This window comes from Oncorhynchus masou, chromosome 32 (genome assembly GCF_036934945.1).
Source record: "Oncorhynchus masou masou isolate Uvic2021 chromosome 32, UVic_Omas_1.1, whole genome shotgun sequence".
Taxonomy (NCBI): domain Eukaryota; kingdom Metazoa; phylum Chordata; class Actinopteri; order Salmoniformes; family Salmonidae; genus Oncorhynchus; species Oncorhynchus masou.
Genome location: NC_088243.1, coordinates 16,685,433 through 16,703,995, shown reverse-complemented (window position 1 = coordinate 16,703,995; position 18,563 = coordinate 16,685,433). Strand labels below are relative to the sequence as shown.

The following is an 18,563-nucleotide window of genomic DNA, read 5'->3' as shown; positions in this document are numbered from 1 at the left end:
ATACAGTGTTGTAATGATGTGCAAATAGTTCAAGTACAAAAGGGAAAATAAATAAACAGAAATATGGGTTGTATTTACAATGGTGTTTGTTCTTCACTGGTTGCCCTTTTCTTGTGGCAACAGGTCACAAATCTGCTGTGATTGCACACTGTGGTATTTCACCTAATAGATATGGGAGTTCATCAAAATTGAATTTGTTTTTGAATTCTTTGTGGGTCTGTGTAATCTGAGGGAAATATGTGTCTCTAATATGGTCATACACTTGGCAGCATGTTAGGAAGTGCACCTCAGTTTCCACCTCATTTTGTGGACAGTGTGCACATCGCCTGTTTTCTATTGAGACCAGGTCTGCCTACGGCGGCCTTTCTCAATAGCAAGGCTCACGGAGTCTGCACATAGTCAAAGATTTGTTTAATTTTGGGTCAGTCACTGTGGTCAGTTATTCTGCCACTGTGTACTCTCATTTTAGGGCCAAATAGCATTCTAGTGTGCTCTGTTTTTTTGTTAATTATTTCCAATGTGTCAAGTAATTATGTTGTTTTTTCTCATGATTTGTGTTTGTGAACAGAGCCCCAGGACCAGTTTGTTTAGGGGGCTCTTCTCCAGGTTCATTTCTCTGTAGGTGATGGCTTTGTTATGGAAGGTTTGGGAATCGCTTTATTTTAAGTGTTTGTAAAAACATAACAGCCCTTTTCTTGATTTTGATAATTAGCAGGTATCAGCCTAATTCTGCTCTGCATACATTATTTGTTTTTTTTACATTGTACACTGAGGATATTTTTTGCAAAATCCTGCATGCAGAATTGTTCATTTCTGCTACTGCTGTAACAACTCCCATCACTCACTACTGTTTGGTTTGATCCATTTACATTACATTTACATTTAAGTCATTTAGCAGACACTCTTATCCAGAGCGACTTACAAATTGGATCCAGCATGCTACTATTAACCACATGTTTACATGGCTGCTTGAGTTGGAGGTTCGGAACCAGCGAGGAAAGATGGCAGAAGCAGATGACGTGGATTCTGAATACAATGGCAGTAGAATCAAGGAGAATTAGAGTTTTGACCAAAAGAATGAAAAATGGACTAAATAGTTACAGGGATGAGATTGATCCTTCGTATCTAGTAGGAGTTTGTTAATGAGGAGCAGCTGAGCAGAGTACCATTCTTGAAGAAACCATTTGAGTTATCTAAACTGGTGGAGAGAGTGCTAGGTAAAGTGAAGGCTGTGAGCATCACAAGATTTTTATGCTTTTGCGGACCTGAAGGAACTTGCATTGTCTTAAACGATTTGATAAGTCAAATCAAATCTTATTGGTCACATACATGTGTTTAGCAGATGTTATTGCAGGTGTAGTGAAATGCTTTGAAGTTTGAAGTGCGTCTCTTCGGAACAGGGCACCCCTCAAGGGGGTTATGTCTGACATCTCGTTGGAAGTCGATTTTGAAGAGATAACAAGTATTCCTGGAGTGTTTGAAGCACGTCAAATGAATTGTGTGGTGAATGGTGAAAAAGTGAAGAGTCTATCTGTTCTTTTTTGATATGGAGTCTCTCCCTACTCAAGTGCAGTTAGAGTAGATTAACTACAGAGTCAGAGCATTTATCCCAAGAACAATGCAGTGTGATAATTTTAAACCTCCACCCTTTCCACCAATAGACTCATCCCGCACTCTAAACTCATACCTCCTACCTTTCCATTCATCTCTGCTCCAGTCACAATCAAATGTTGCTCAACCACCTCCACCAGATTTCACGCTCTCCAAAACCGCTTTGTAAGACTTTTCAAGCGACCCGCCGGAAAAAAAATAACAATTTATGATACTTTTAAATCCCCTGAAGTAAACGTCCAATCACAAACCACGAAGGGATGGTTTTTGTGTTGACGTTCCGAAGCCAAACTGCCATTCGCGAAATCTGATCATTTTGACCAATCCGTACGAAGAACCCGTCAAAGATGTGCCAATAGGCAGAGAAATGAAGAAGCGCACACTTTCCAACAACCAATACAAATCAAGAAAAAAAACATTGTTTACGTGGGTGTAGAACGTTTGTGATCCAATCAAATCGTTAGAAAAAATATGTTACATTCGTGGCTCGCCCAAATCAACATCCACGTTAGGTTTTGCTCCCCTACCTTGTGCAAGAGGCTTGAATTCCAGTTTGACAGGAGAGGAACTAGCTACTGTACTCAATTACAAGGTAACTTAGTTTATAAAGCAAGTTATTAGCAATTATGTGCATGTAATTACTGTTTGATATTACTCGTCATTATGCTTGTCATTTAGCTAAAGCTTTACCTGTCACTCCTGCATTGCGGCGCGAACGTCGCTTTCGTATTTGCGAGCCAAGCTAGCTGGTTAGCTAACTAGCAAGTGTGTGTTATAATTTTGCCTTTCAAAAACACTATTGTTGCAGGTTGTTTCCCATTTCTATATACTAAGGAGCGAGAGACCTTAACGTACTAGTTTGATAATCACATTCTACGATATGTTTCTTGGACAAGGGAAATGAATGGGCTCGTCTGCAACAGTACATTGCAAAACCACGACTGTTAGCCAGTTTGATGGCGTGATTCAGTTGGCTCGCTAGATAGCTTGACAGACCAAGCTGAAAAGCTAGTTTGTTCAGTTGGTCTGGGAAATTGTTTTAAAGGGAACTGTTGTGGCCAGTGAGTGTCAACTGCTTTCTAGCTATCCTGCGAACTAGCCAGTACTGTGGAATTGATTAGCTAGTTTAAAGCAACAAGCTTCCCCGAGGGAAGTCAGGATGAATAAAGCCCTTTTTATAATGTTCAACAATCCTGGATTGGTGGATAGCTTGTCAAAACATCAGACTGTTACCATGGTTACTCCATGCTCTCAGTCTGAAAGAAGTTGCTATAAAAAAATGCAAGTCTCTACAAGGCAGAATGTTGAATAGAGTGATATTTAAACCAGTGGAGGCTCCTCAGTAAGGGTAAGGGGAGGACCATCCTATTGAAACATTTAGAAAGTTATCCTTTTTTAGATACAGCTGTACTATACATTCACGTCACCAGCTATTTTCTGTCCTCTGGGTACATTGACTTCAATACAAAACCTAGGAGGCTCATGATTCTCACACCCTTCTATAGACTTGCACAGTAATTATGACGACTTCCAAATGACGTCCTCCAACCTATCAGAGCTCTAGCAGCATTGACTGACATGTTGCCCATCCAATCAAAGGATCAGAGAATACAGCTAGCACTGCAGTGCATAACATGTGGTGAGTAGTTCTCTCAAAGAGAGGGAGGCCAGTTTTGAACAAATTAATTTCTTCAAAAATTAAGTTGAAGCAGCAGCAAGAGAGCTCCATATTTCATTATTTTTTCCACTTACTTAGCTAGCTAATTTTGCCTACTCAAACACCCGGCTCAAACAGAGAGGAATGATATTTATGTTAGCTTGCTGGCTAAGGCTAACCATCACACCTTGATAGCTTGCTGGCTAAGGCTAACCATCACACCTTGATAGCTAGCTGGCTAAGGCTAACCAACACACCTTGATAGCTAGCTGGCTAAGGCTAACCAACACACCTTGATAGCTAGCTGGCTAAGGCTAACCAACACACCTTGATTACTCCAATTTGTATCTTGACCTGTGCACCTACGTTATAAACTTGAATTTTTAGGCTAGGTTGTAGCAAACCCACAGTGCATCCGGAAAGTATTCAGACCCCTTTTTCCACATTTTGTTATGTTACAGCCTTTTTCTAAAATTGATTAATTTAACAAAATTCCTCATCAATCTACACACAATACCCATAATGACAAAGTGAAAACAGGTTTTTAAACATTTTTGCTAATTTATTAAAACAAGAAAATGTAAATACCTTATTTACATAAGTATTCAGACCCTTTGCTATGAGACTCAATTGAGCTCAGTTGCATCCTGTTTCCATTGATCATCCTTTCTACAACTTGATTGGAGTTCACCTGTGGTAAATTCAATTGATTGGACATGATTTGGGAAGGCACACACCTGTCTATATAAGGTCCCACAGTTGACAGTGGATGTCAGAGCAAAAACGAACTCGTGGCTTGGAAGGAATTGTTCGTAGGGCTGCGAGACAGGATTGTGTCGAGGCACACATCTGGGGAAGGGTACACAACAAATGTCCTCAGCAAGGTCCCCAAGAATACAATGGCCTCCTTCATTCTTAAATGGAGAAGGGACTTGGTCAGGGAGGTAATCAAGAACCCGATGGCCACTGACAGAGCTCCAGAGTTACTCTCTGGAGATGGTTGTTCTTCTGGAAGGTTCTCCCATCTCTGCAGCACTCCACCAGTCAGGCCTTTATGGTAGGGTGGCCAGAGGGTACCCACTCCTCAGTAAAAGGCACATGACAGCCCACTTGGAGTTTTCCAAAAGGCACCTAAAGGACTCTGACCATGAGAAACAAGATTGAAGGTGTTGAAGCACCTTTGGCAGCGATTACAGCCCCCAAAGGAGGCTGTAAACGTAATAGAGCTAATCACAGGCAAAATCCTAGAGCAGAACTTGGTTCAGTCTGCTTTCTAACAGACACTGGGAGACATTCACCTTTCAACAGGACAATAACCAACTGTATGTTGGTTGTGGAGATCCAGCCAAATGGAGGGTCTGACAACAATCAATAAATGTTGATTTTTAGAGGGAACTATCACACCTCCATTTTGTGACTTACAGTAGGGTAGTTTAGGGTTTGGAACTTTGATTCACTGATGCCTCATTTGGTCTGGTTGGTCCTAATGGATGCATACTTGATTGTGTTGGTGGAGGATTCTTGGCAGCCTTTCAAACAGTGTCAAGGGCCAGAGCTAGTGAACAATAACATGGCATGCTTGTGGCCAAAATCACTGAAAGGGGGTCAAAGCCTTTGTCCATTTGAGTGGAAGAAGAGGGTTGGAGTTTAGCCTGCACACTGTTTAATTGAGATCTGAATGTCACATTTAGGCTGTCCCAAATCCCAGACACCAACAGTGATGTTTAATATCACCCAAGTGATTCCTTTCTACACCACCTTTATAAACTCAGCAAATAAAGAAATGTCCCTTTTTCAGGACCCTGTCTTTCAAAGATAATTTGTAAAAATCCAAATAACTTCACAGATCTTCATTGTAAAGGGTTTAAACACGGTTTCCCATGCTTGTTCAATGAACCATAAACAATCCATGAACATGCACCTGTGGAACGGTCGTTAAGACACTAACAGCTTACAGACGGTAGGCAATAAAGATCACAGTTATGAAAAGAGGTCTTTCTACTGACTCTGTATAACACCAAAAGAAAGATGCCCAGGGTCCCTGCTTATGTGCATGGACGTGCCTTAGGCATGTTGCTAGGAGGCATGAGGACTGCAGATGTGGCCAGGGCAATAAATTGCAATGTCCGTACTGTGAGATGCCTAAGACAGCGCTACATGGAGACAGGACGGACAGCTGATCGTCCTCGCAGTGGCAGACCAGGTGTAACAACACCTGCACAGGATCGTTACATCTGAACCTCACACCTGCAGGACCGGTACAAGGATGGCAACAACAACTGCCCGAGTTACACTAGGAACGCACAATCCCTCCATCAGTGCTCAGACTGTCCGCAATAGGCTGAGAGAGACTGGACTGAGGGCTTGTAGGCCTGTTGTAAGGCAGGTCCTCGCTAGACATCGCCGGCAACAACGTCGCCTATGGGCACAAACCCACCGTCGCTGGACCAGAGAGAACTGGCGCTCTTCACTGATGAGTCACGGTTTTGTCTCACCAGGGGTGATGGTCAGATTCACGTTTATCGTCGAAGGAATGAGCATTACACCGAGGCCTGTACTCTCGAGCGGGATCAATTTGGAGGTGGAGGGTCAGTCATGGTCTGGGGCGGTGTGTCACAGCATCATCAGACTGAGCTTGTTGTCATTGCAGGCAATCTCAATGCTGTGCGTTACAGGGGAGACATCCTCCTCCCTCATGTGGTACCCTTCCTGCAGGCTCATCCTGACATGACCCTCCAGCATGACAATGCTACCAGCCATACTGCTCGTTCTGTGCGTGATTTCCTGCAAGACAGGACTGTCAATGTTCTGCCATGGCCAGCGAAGAGCCCAGATCTCAATCCCATTGAGCACGTCTGGGACCTGTTGGATCAGAGGGTGAGGGCCATTCCCCCCAGAAATGTATGGGAACTTGCAGGTGCCTTGGTGGAAGAGTGGGGTAACATCTTACAGCAAGAACTGGCAAATCTGGTGTACTCCGTGAGGAGATGCACTGAAGTAATTAATACAGCTGGTGGCCACACACACTTGATTTTGACCTCCCCTTTGTTCAGGGACACATTATTCCATTTCTGTTAGTCACATGTCTGTGAAACTTGTTCAGTTTATGTCTCAGTTGTTGAATCTTGTTATGTTCATACAAATATTTACACATGTTAAGTTTGCTGAAAATAAACGCAGTTGACAGTGAGAGGACATTTAATTTTTTTGCTGAGTTTATATGTTTGTTGGTCAGTCCCTGAATGCTGTTGAATGATTAAAAGCCTCCCATTCTCTGTCACCCCCCAGCCACTGATGGCAGTCAGCCTGACTAAACTGAGTTAGGATGTCACACTACGTATCTACCAAAGTGATTCCTGTAAGACGTTACCTTTGCATTAGATTTTTGATTTATAATCTCAGTGTATGTCACTACTCCATGCATGTTGTTAAAAGGATTTAGGAGACTTCTATTCTCACTCCTCCAGCCACTGTCGTCAGCCTATAGCCTGAATGTTAAGAACAGGATAACGGCAGGCCGTTACACGGTGCTGTGACATAGCTGTCCTCCTTGGCCCTGCACCTAGCTCTTGGCTAGGCCATAGGTTCCATCTCAAATGGCCAGGGCCCATAGGACTGTTTGGAATACACCCATAACCATACAAGCAGCTGTCCCACTGTGTCTTATTTGTCATTTGTCCCCAATATTACCTGGAATAAGCCTAAATTGTGTGGCAGCATCAACTTTATTTCAACTGGCACATGTATACAGTGGTGCTGCTGTGTCTGTGAAAGGCAGGCACACTCTGTGCCCATTTATTTCCCTTCAGAGCAGATGTGCTGTCGGAAAGTAAGGTTTCTTGCTGCCAAAAATGATTTTGAACTGTTGTGATGGTGGTTTGAGTTGGATTTCTTTGCCCTTTGCGAGGAGCCTCAAAGAAGAGCAGTTGACAAAGTGAGCGGGAGGATATCAGAGGAGGCTGGTGGCATGCACTATAGGAGGATGGGCTCATTGTAATTGCTGCAATAGATTCAATGGAATGGAGGCAAACGTGGTTTCCATATGTTGATGTTTGATATCGTTCCATTTATTCCATTCCAGTCTTTACAATGAGCCCGTCCTCCTATAGTTCCTCCCACCAGCCTCCTCTGAGAGGAATAGGGTTTAAAAGGTGACAGAGAAAGTGAAGAGAGAGTGAGAGAGGAAGTTAGGGTGAGTGAGTAGAGAAGGCTGGACTTGAGAGGGTGAGTAGAGAGATGGAGAGAGAGAGGAAGTTAGGGTGAGTGAGTAGAGAAGGCTGGACTTGAGATGGAGAGAGAGAGGAAGTTAGGGTGAGTGAGTAGAGAAGGCTGGACTTGAGAGGGTGAGTAGAGAGACGGAGAGGGAAGGGAGCGAGGCAGCTGCAGAGGGGAATGATGAATAAACATGACTCCTAAAATGTCCACATATGTAATGCTAACTGAACTTTGACACTACTACCATGGCTATTTAAAGCAATCAGTATGCCAATGTGAAGGACATAGCAGCCTAATACTGTTAAAAAATTAAAAAATAACTTCTGGTTTAATTTTTACAAAAGATGAAGTTTCATTCACCCGAGGGCAAGTTCCATGGTAAAGGAATTACGCTGAGATTCAGATGTTTCACTTTAAAATGTATGCCAAAGTAAAACCATTTGATTTCAGTTTAACAAACCATACAATTCTATGCACAATGACTACTTTTAACAATTTGCTAATTTGCCAAAAAACACATTTACTGGAAGGACTGCAGATACAAAGTTACACAGTAAATAAAATAAAATTGTTTGTCGTTTGTGCATAGAGGTGTATGGTTTGTTAAACTTTTGAAATAAATGTTTTTTGCATACATTTCAAAGTGAAAAATCGGATACTCAGCGTAAATCGGAATCGGAGTCCTGCAATTCTATACATTTTTTCATGGGGCTGAGAATTGAAATTTTTAAAGCTAATTTGCTGCAATTCTACACATTTTGCCATGCCTATGTGTGTTTATGCTATCTGAGTGACTAAAACATTATAACAAAATCAATGGGGGCCACATGCCATGACATTTGGGGAATTTTAGATTCTCCCTGACTGTCTAGTTTTTATTTTGGTGATTGTTAGTCCTCAAAAATGATCTGATTTAAAAAAAATATGTATATTACCCCATTTATATTTTCTACATATATTATATCTGGTTGTAGTTGTTTTAAGTTTACACAGAATTAAAACATGTAATTGCAGTGTTGGTGCACAACTGCACGAAAGGGAAACACTGAATGGGTTTATATCATTCATTGATAAGTCCAAAAATGTATGTAGTTAGTAGAGATTGGCCCTTTTTAGTGATACAAATTGACAGCAATTACAAAATACAGGTTTTAGGAGCCCCAGAAAAAAACATTTTTAAGATTGCGATATAGTCTAAATTGGGCCTACATAGCTGTGTTTACACAGGCAGCCCAATTCGGATATTTTTTCCACTAATTGGTCTTTTGACCAATCAGACCAGCTCTGAAAAAGATCTGATGTGAAAAGATCTGATGTGATTGGTAAAACGACCAATTAGTGGAAAAAAATATCCAAATTGTCTGCTTGTGTAAACACAGACTATGAATCATAGCTACTTTTGAAGCTCATCTCCTGAAGAAGCTCTACCTTGTCCTTTCTTTCTGTGCCACCACTTTTGCGTACTACCGAGGCTGCGGGAAAGCGAAGAAATCCTTACAAAAATCTTTAATCCCAAATGACAAATTCCAGGTAGCACAGCAAAATATGTAGGCACCATATGCCCTGAAAATTGTAGCATTGTAGAGCCCTGTACATTGTCGGTTTACTAGAGTAGGCCTGTGACATTGGGACACAGGCATTGTACTTTAGTTTCTCTCTCTGTGTGACACCATGTTTATTTCTACTGACTGCTTAAGGCTGTTTTAATCTGGCAAAGGCACAGGTTACCATGGCAATGCCTTTTACTGGTATTCTTTTGCATGAGACGTTCATCTCGCTCACTACTAGACTGAAAACTAAGAACATTCTAGAATGTTTACACTCAGATATTCACTGTAAAAAAAATAAACACCCACAAATTATTATTTATTAACTGGTTCCACATCCTTTTTTGTTTACTCAACTTTTCAGTCCAAGTGTTACCTGAACAAAAAAATAAAATGTTGTCCCAAATTTATCTCCAATTTGAGAATTTTGGCCAAAATTCAGTCAATTTAAAGTACTATGTTTGCTCAACTTGTCTCAATTGTTGGATCAGCTATTAATTATTATTTGTGCATCTTAACTAAAAATATCTGTGCAACTGCTTACATGCACATAAGCTGTGCTTTTTAACATACAATGTTTTCAACGTACATATTTGACACACGTTAACATACATGATTACATTGTGCATGTTCATTTATACAGTCATTATTATTCAACATGTCCTCACCTGGGATTTGAACTCACAACCTCTTGGTTCATGGCATTCTGACCTTCCTGCTATGCCACCACATCTGTGTCATTATTAAGTAATCTGACCTTTCTCTCATCATTCATTTGATTTATTATTTAAGCCATCTGAGGTTTTTCCGTATAATTGTCTACTGTTGGTGGAGCATATTATTCTGTTTTTTTTACTCCTTAATCAGTTTGCTAAATATTTTCTTTGACTGTATTTTTAACAGAGCTGATATTTACTTTTTGAATACGTTTTGAACTCAGTCATTGACACACAAGGTGGTGTCGCAGGAAGATTGGAATGCTGTGAACCAAGAGGCTGTGAGTTCAAATCCCAGGTGAGAACATGTTGAATAATAATGAGTCTATAAATGAACATGCACAATGCAATCATGTGTGTCAAATATGTACGTTGAAAACATGTGTATGCTGTGGTGTAACTAGTTCCACCGCATAAAAAGTAAATAAAATATACATTTCTAATTGAATGAACATATGAAACAATTTGTGTAAACAAATCATTTTAAGTGACTGAATTTTTGCCTACGTTTTCTCATGTTGGAGCTAAGTTTGGGACAACTAAAAATGTTAAGTTCAGGTAACACTTTGACTGAAAAGTTGAGAGTAAAAAAATAAATAATAATAATTAAAGGCTGTGGAACCAGTTAGTTGAAACAACGTAATTTTTTTCCAGTGTTGGTTAAGCCTCTAGAATTTAGATTCCCCAGTACAACAGGCGGGGACAGTAGTGCATAGCCTACTCCACACTTGCATAAGGACAAGGTTATCAGCCAAGAACTGCTGGTACACCATTTTTAGCCCAATGCCCTTACGAGAGCAACCTTCCCACTCGTCATGATTGGCTGAGATAGTGAGTGGGCTGGACATAAGAGAGAGAGGAATTCGGATTGGTCTGCCATATTGAAGGCTTCTGTCTATTTGAACTCGTCAGTCTGTGTTGGTAATGCTGTCAAACGTGTCTTTTAAAAAATATATAAATATATTTTGTAGTGGACCTGCATAAGTGTTGTTCTCCACTTTCTGGAGGACTGAGTTTTGAAATCAGTGGAATTAGAGTATGATAGCTAAGGAGATGGAGGAAACACCAGTCTCTGGATTACATCTTCAAACTAAGGGCATCCGTGGCATGGCATTCCTGACAGGGAGACGCATCCTTGATGCATGTTGATGTCTACAGGTAAGATAATGTAGCTAGCTAATGCTGGACTTTCAGATATTACACGTTTCTAATTTTGACAGAAAGTGGTTTCATTTCAAGCCAAAGTGATCCTTCTCACCCCCCCCCCCCCTTAAATGATTTAGATGCACTATTGTAAAGTGGCTGTTCCACTGGATGTCAGAAGGTGAATTCACCAATTTGTAAGTCGCTCTGGATAAGAGCGTCTGCTAAATGACTTAAATGTAATGTAAATGTAAATCAGCATATCAAAATGTGTTAATCAGGATGACATAGCAGAATAGTATAATTTTTCTTTCAGTTTTCTCAGGAAAGGCTTGTTGACCTGCAGAAACACAAACAATGGGTATACAGGATACATACCGGATACTTGGCTAATATCATAGTAGTCTGTTATGATGATGTAATGTCCTCTCAGTTGAAGTATTAAAGCACAGTTGAATGTTTTCTCTTGAGAAATCTGTGTATGATTTCTATATAGGCACCTGTTCTTCCCCTTAGCTATCAAGAGTAGATGTGGGATTGATATTGAGCCAATATGAACAAAAATATCCTCTTGTTTTACATGCCCAGCCAACCACTTGAAGCTTCGACATTAAAGGGATGCTTTGGGATTTTGGCAGTGAGGATACCATTTTTATGTCTCTGTTTCTAGTATGAAGGAAGTTAGAGGTAGTTTCGTGAGCCAATGTTAACTAGCATTAGCTCAATGTCTGGATGTACAAGCATGCCAAAATCCTTAAGTATCCCTTTAACTCTGAAGGCATTGGCCCAGTTTAGATTTTGCAGTGTCTTGTGCCCTCTAGTGGCCATTGCATGTAGATACAACTTTTCTTTGTGCTCACGAGCGCTGGAAATGGAACACTTACCCTATTTTGTTGACTGGGTCATTAATTAGTACACACTGGAGCATGTTTTTATTGGTTCATGTAATTTGTCCCTCACTGCTTCAGTTCTTTTTTCTTCGTCTGTGAATACGACCTGCACAAAAAAACCCGGTTTGTTTTGATTAAGAAATGTGATTTTTGTCATGTTTCTTCTCTTCCTGTCTCTCTCAAGAATCCTCTTTAGATGAGTGATTGACTTAGTGTTGTCTGTCTCTCTGCCCCTGCCCTGCTCTGACCAGCTGACTTAGTGTTGTCTGTCTCTCTTCCCCTGCCCTGCTCTGACCAGCTGATTTAGTGCTGTCTGTCTCCTCCTCAGCCCTGCTCTGACCAGCTGACTTAGTGTTGTCTGTCTCTCTGCCCCTGCCCTGCTCTGACAAGCTGATTTAGTGCTGTCTGTCTCCTCCTCAGCCCTGCTCTGACCAGCTGACTTAGTGTTGTCTGTCTCTCTTCCCCTGCCCTGCTCTGACCAGCTGATTTAGTGCTGTCTGTCTCCTCGTCAGCCCTGCTCTGACCAGCTGACTTAGTGTTGTCTGTCTCTCTTCCCCTGCCCTGCTCTGACCAGCTGATTTAGTGCTGTCTGTCTCCTCCTCAGCCCTGCTCTGACCAGCTGACTTAGTGTTGTCTGTCTCTCCTTCTCAGTCCCTACCCTGATCTGACCAGCTGCACCATGGGAAGGAAGAGTAGAGTGAAGACTCAGAAGTCGGGGACAGGCGCCACAGCCGTGGTCTCTCCCAAAGAGATGATGAACCTAATCTCAGACCTCCTACAGAGTATGTTCCAACGCTGCGTCCCAAATGGCAACCCATTTCCACTATGTAGTGTACTACTTTTGACTAGGAGCCATAAGAATAAAAAGCATGTTCCATTGAGAGTTCTTAGGCTTGATCTGTGTCTGGGAAACAGGCTTTATGTGATTTTTGTAGCTATGTAACTTATCGTGTGATATGTATGTCTATCCCATTAGAATGCAGCAGTGCTGCCCCTTCTCCAGGGAAAGAGTGGGAGGAGTATATCCAGATACGAGGACTGGTGGAGAAGATCAGGAAGAAACAGAAAGGTAGGCTGGATCACAGACAAACCCTAATTCTAACCCTAACCCCTAAGCCTAAAATAGCCTCTTTTTTTTCTAAGTGAGGACCGGCAAAATGTTCTCACTTCTCTGAATTTTAGTTGGTTTAAAGTTCTTGTGAGGACTCATGTTACTCACAAGTAATGTTACTCACAAGTAATGTTCCCCCTAAGCCTCGCGCAGGCGCGCACCTCCTCCGGGACTTCCTCACAGAATAATTATCAGCCCACACAGAGAAGCACGAGATTGAACTTCACTCAACTTTCAAGAGTTAAGCTATGTTAAGCTATAAGCTATGTAGCCAATAGGCAGAGGGTAGCATAATTTGTCTGATTCTCTGTAATAATGTTTCATTTTAATTTGGAAAGTGGTTTCTTGCATTAAACAACAACATTTTTTGTCACCTTGTCTGAAGGACAAGTGAATAAATAGGTTCACGTCAAGCCCTGTATGTTTTTTATGGAATGTAGACCTACGTTGAACACAGAAGGATCAAACAGATATTTCCAATGTAGGCTGAATTAAAGAACAGCTATATTCCATGTTATGGGATGCATTTTCTCCATTGTTTTTGATGGTAGGCCACTCTGATAGGCCTTAATTATTATCAAATAGCCACAGTAGCCTACTTGACTACTGCTAAACTGTAACTTAAAGCGGGTACAGCCTGTGTTCACAGGAAACGCACACCGGAAGTTGCACATCATTTTCACAACATTCAAGTTTTTGGCTCGGCACACCTGAGATTTGCTCAGTGTCAGAAAATGTTTTGAGGGAACATTGCTCACAAGTATAGTACCGAGAGACTGAAAAACAGCTTCTATCTCAAGGCCAGACTTTAACGACACTAACGTTGAGTGGCTGCTGCCAACACACTGACTCAACTCCAGCCACTTTAATAATGGGAATTGATGGGAAATGATGTAAATATATCACTATCCACTTTAAACAATGCTACCTTATATAATGTTACTTACCCTACATTATTCATCTCATATGCATACGTATATACTGTACTCTATATCATCTACTGCATCTTTATGTAATACATGTATCACTAGCCACTTTAACTATGCCACTTTGTTTACATACTCATCTCATATGTATATACTGTACTCGATACCATCTACTGTATCTTGCCTATGCGCTCTGCACCATCACTCATTCATATCTTTATGTACATATTCTTTATCCCCTTACACTGTGTATAAGATATTAGTTTTGGAATTGTTAGTTAGATTACTTGTTGGTTGTTACCGCATTGTCGGAACTAGAAGCACAAGCATTTCGCTACACTCGCATTAACATCTGCTAACCATGTGTATGTGACAAATAACATTTGATTTGAGTAAAGCGTGTACACACACACACACACACACACACACAGACACACAGACACAGAGAGAGACAGAGACACATACAGCTTGATTTGAGCCATGGTCTATATAGTTTAAATATGAATAGTTGAATCATAAGTGTGTCTCTCTCTCTCAGGTATCTCTGTGATATTTGAGGGCAGCAGAGAGGAGTTCTTCCCGGAGCTGATGGCGTGGGCTCAGGAGAGTGGAGCTTCCTGCGAAGGGGTTGAGATCGCTAACTTCGCTGGCGAGGGCTTCGGCCTCAGGGCCACCAAGGACATCAAGGTGGGTCCATACAACTGGACTGACTCTGTTCCTGGCAGTAGTTGTCAGGGTGAAACATCACCTGGGTCGTTTTCATTAAAGGGACATTTCACCCTGGATCTGCCACTGGTATATAGTCATTACTGTATTAACAACATTAGGTTTTTGTCATAAACATCTGAATTTTCCACACCATAAGCTAGAACAAGCTTATTTTAATTTCACTGGTAGAATCAGGAAGTTTAGACTTTCTGTGTATTTGTCTGCTCATAGTAAACCCTGAGGTGAAATTTCCCTATTAAACCACAACATTACGAAACATTTTAGCAACTGAAATGAGAGTTTCTCATTGGACAAGTGCAGGTAGTGCCTCCCTGTTTTGATTAGTTTTCTTCCCTATGGTGTTTAGTAAGTACGACACTGGTTCCACTGTGGATAGAAGGAACCAGAAAGAGAATGACAGTTCCAGTTGGTGTTCTTGTTATTAGTAACATTTGAAAATGGCTGCCACTTATAGCTGATCGAACAAGCAGAGCTGTTCTAATGATGCCCAGGTGCTCTGTGTCTTGGTGTAAGTTTAATCAGTGACGTAACACTGTCGAAAGAGTTTAAAAGCACAATGAACACTTCCATTCCATTAAGCCTGAGGTAGACTGAAATCACCGGGCCAAACTTTTCTCCCATATTTTATGTCATTGTCCATTTTGTTCTCAGGCAGAGGAGCTGTTTCTGTGGATCCCCAGGACGATGCTGATGACTGTGGAATCAGCCAAGAACTCTGTCCTGGGTTAGTGGAAGTGTTAGGCAATTGTACTGTGATGCCATCCTACTCTTCATTGACTATAAGGCTTTTGTCCTCTGACATTTGAACCCCCCTCCTGTGTCCTCCCCTAGGGCCCCTACACACACACCACTCTATTATTTATGTAACCGTCCCTCTCCCCCCCCAGGTCCCCTGTACAGCCAGGACCGTATTCTCCAAGCCATGGGTAACGTGACCCTGGCCCTCCACCTGCTGTGTGAGCGGGCTGACCCCTCCTCCCCCTGGCTGCCCTACATCAAGACCCTCCCTGGGGACTACGACACCCCCCTATATTACGAGGAGGAAGAGGTACACCACCTGCTGTCCACTCAAGCCATCCCGGATGTCCTCAGCCAGTACAAGAACACTGCACGGCAGTACGCATACTTCTACAAGGTCATCCAGGTGAGTGGCAGAAAGGTACTCAGTCACTGGATTTCTGAAGAAGCAGTCATGTTCTAACTGTTTCTGCTATTCACTACTTCTACAAGGTCATCCAGGTGAGTGGTAGTGCTCTGTCCCTACAAAGTCATTTGGTATTTTATAGTAATAGCTGCATTTCATTGCATCTACAACCAAATATTAATTCAACACTACCCTGAACAGATTGCAAAACATTGTGAGCAGAAAGGATGTGATACTGTCTGTCTGCACAGGTTTTGCACAATATGAGGTGCTGCTGACTTTGCAAAAATCCTGAAACATGTTTGTCACGGGTATGTGAAACACACAATCCTCTGTGTGTGTGTGTTCCATGGATAGACAGGAGTATAGATGTGTGTGTGTGTTCCATGGATAGACAGGAGTGTAGATGTGTGTGTGTTCCATGGATAGACAGGAGTATAGATGTGTGTTTTCCATGGATAGACAGGAGTATAGATGTGTGTGTTTTCCATGGATAGACAGGAGTATAGATGTGTGTGTGTTCCATGGATAGACAGGAGTATAGATGTGTGTGTTTTCCATGGATAGACAGGAGTATAGATGTGTGTGTTTTCCATGGATAGACAGGAGTATAGATGTGTGTGTGTTCCATGGATAGACAGGAGTATAGATGTGTGTGTTTTCCATGGATAGACAGGAGTATAGATGTGTCTGTGTTCCATGGATAGACAGGAGTATAGATGTGTGTGTGTTCCATGGATAGACAGGAGTATAGATGTGTGTGTGTGTGTTCCATGGATAGACAGGAGTATAGATGTGTGTGTGTGTGTTCCATGGATAGACAGGAGTATAGATGTGTGTGTGTTCCATGGATAGACAGGAGTATAGATGTGTGTGTGTTCCATGGATAGACAGGAGTATAGATGTGTGTGTGTGTGTTCCATGGATAGACAGGAGTATAGATGTGTGTGTGTTCCATGGATAGACAGGAGTATAGATGTGTGTGTGTTCCATGGATAGACAGGAGTATAGATGTGTGTGTGTTTTCCATGGATAGACAGGAGTATAGATGTGTCTGTGTTCCATGGATAGACAGGAGTATAGATGTGTGTGTGTGTGTTCCATGGATAGACATGAGTATAGATGTGTGTGTGTGTGTTCCATGGATAGACAGGAGTATAGATGTGTGTGTGTGTGTTCCATGGATAGACAGGAGTATAGATGTGTGTGTGTGTGTTCCATGGATAGACAGGAGTATAGATGTGTGTGTGTGTTCCATGGATAGACAGGAGTATAGATGTGTGTGTGTTCCATGGATAGACAGGAGTATAGATGTGTGTGTGTTCCATGGATAGACAGGAGTATAGATGTGTGTGTTTTCCATGGATAGACAGGAGTATAGATGTGTGTTCCATGGATAGACAGGAGTATAGATGTGTGTGTGTTCCATGGATAGACAGGAGTATAGATGTGTGTTTTCCATGGATAGACAGGAGTATAGATGTGTGTGTTTTCCATGGATAGACAGGAGTATAGATGTGTGTGTTTTCCATGGATAGACAGGAGTATAGATGTGTGTGTTTTCCATGGATAGACAGGAGTATAGATGTGTGTGTGTTCCATGGATAGACAGGAGTATAGATGTGTGTGTTTTCCATGGATAGACAGGAGTATAGATGTGTGTTCCATGGATAGACAGGAGTATAGATGTGTGTGTGTTCCATGGATAGACAGGAGTATAGATGTGTGTTTTCCATGGATAGACAGGAGTATAGATGTGTGTGTTTTCCATGGATAGACAGGAGTATAGATGTGTGTGTTTTCCATGGATAGACAGGAGTATAGATGTGTGTGTGTTCCATGGATAGACAGGAGTATAGATGTGTGTGTTCCATGGATAGACAGGAGTATAGATGTGTGTGTTCCATGGATAGACAGGAGTATAGATGTGTGTGTTTTCCATGGATAGACAGGAGTATAGATGTGTGTGTTTTCCATGGATAGACAGGAGTATAGATGTGTGTTTTCCATGGATAGACAGGAGTATAGATGTGTGTGTTTTCCATGGATAGACAGGAGTATAGATGTGTGTGTGTTCCATGGATAGACAGGAGTATAGATGTGTTTTTTTTCCTTAAGTAGTCTGAAGTGTGTCTTTTCCATGGGCAGACTGAGGAGTAGAGGTGATTTCATGTTTTTGTGCCAGACAGTATTCATTGTCCCCCCCGACGATGAAAGTGGGGAGGGGAATGTGGATCTGTCTCATTCCGTCCGTTCGTATGTTAGTCACACTAGATATCTGACAGCACTTGCCCGATTTTGACGACACTTGGGTCAATGAAGTGTCTTGCCATAGAGATCCGGTATTTACAAGATTGGCCCGTTTCAGAGCCCAGTTCTTAGGGACTGTATGGTCAAACCCTCAGTTCTAAAGCCTGGTATGGTAAGTTGATTTATATCCTTAAAGACTCAGCTGTAGAACATTCACCTTGAAGCTAGGTACAGAGTAAATCTCTGGGCTGGGTTCATTTGGCTTGTGTTAAAAGTCAGGACTCTTTCTCTCTCTCTGTTCTGTCTTTCTCTGGCCCTTCTTCCTCGTCCTTCTATCACTCCCTCTGCCCATCCACCTATCTGTCAATGTGTGGTGTGCTTCGAGGCGTACTTAGCGAGAGGGATCAGGTTTTAAGAGGTTTCCAGCTGTAGGGAGATGAGGAGAGCAGCTGCAGAATGGCCTCTTGCACCCAATTTCAGAAGGCCTGATAAGCTGCCAGTAGCATAGAAAGTGGCAGGGAACTTGTCTTTTAAATACCACAGTGTAACCAACAGGGGGAGCTTTTTACCTCTTACAGTCTGAACCAGTGGTATTCAAACTCAGCGGGGACCTAATGTTTTTCT

The 18,563-nt window shown here is 41.9% G+C and overlaps 1 protein-coding gene across 2 annotated transcripts in view; it reads left to right on the top strand.

Annotated features, from left to right (window-relative positions):
• The first annotated feature begins 2,107 nt into the window (after window positions 1-2,107).
• Window positions 2,108-18,563, top strand: part of LOC135525628 (actin-histidine N-methyltransferase-like) — a 45,925-nt gene continuing 29,469 nt past the window's right edge. Inside the window, exons 1-7 of one of the 2 annotated variants that reach the window (XM_064953363.1) lie at window positions 2,108-2,203; window positions 9,934-10,044; window positions 12,431-12,561; window positions 12,756-12,848; window positions 14,355-14,503; window positions 15,197-15,269; window positions 15,433-15,689. In XM_064953363.1, the coding sequence (XP_064809435.1) occupies window positions 12,459-12,561; window positions 12,756-12,848; window positions 14,355-14,503; window positions 15,197-15,269; window positions 15,433-15,689 (675 nt within the window). In that variant the 5' untranslated portion in view covers window positions 2,108-2,203; window positions 9,934-10,044; window positions 12,431-12,458. The remainder of the gene's footprint in view (window positions 2,204-9,933; window positions 10,045-12,430; window positions 12,562-12,755; window positions 12,849-14,354; window positions 14,504-15,196; window positions 15,270-15,432; window positions 15,690-18,563) is intronic. The other variant, XM_064953362.1, reaches the window with a different exon arrangement.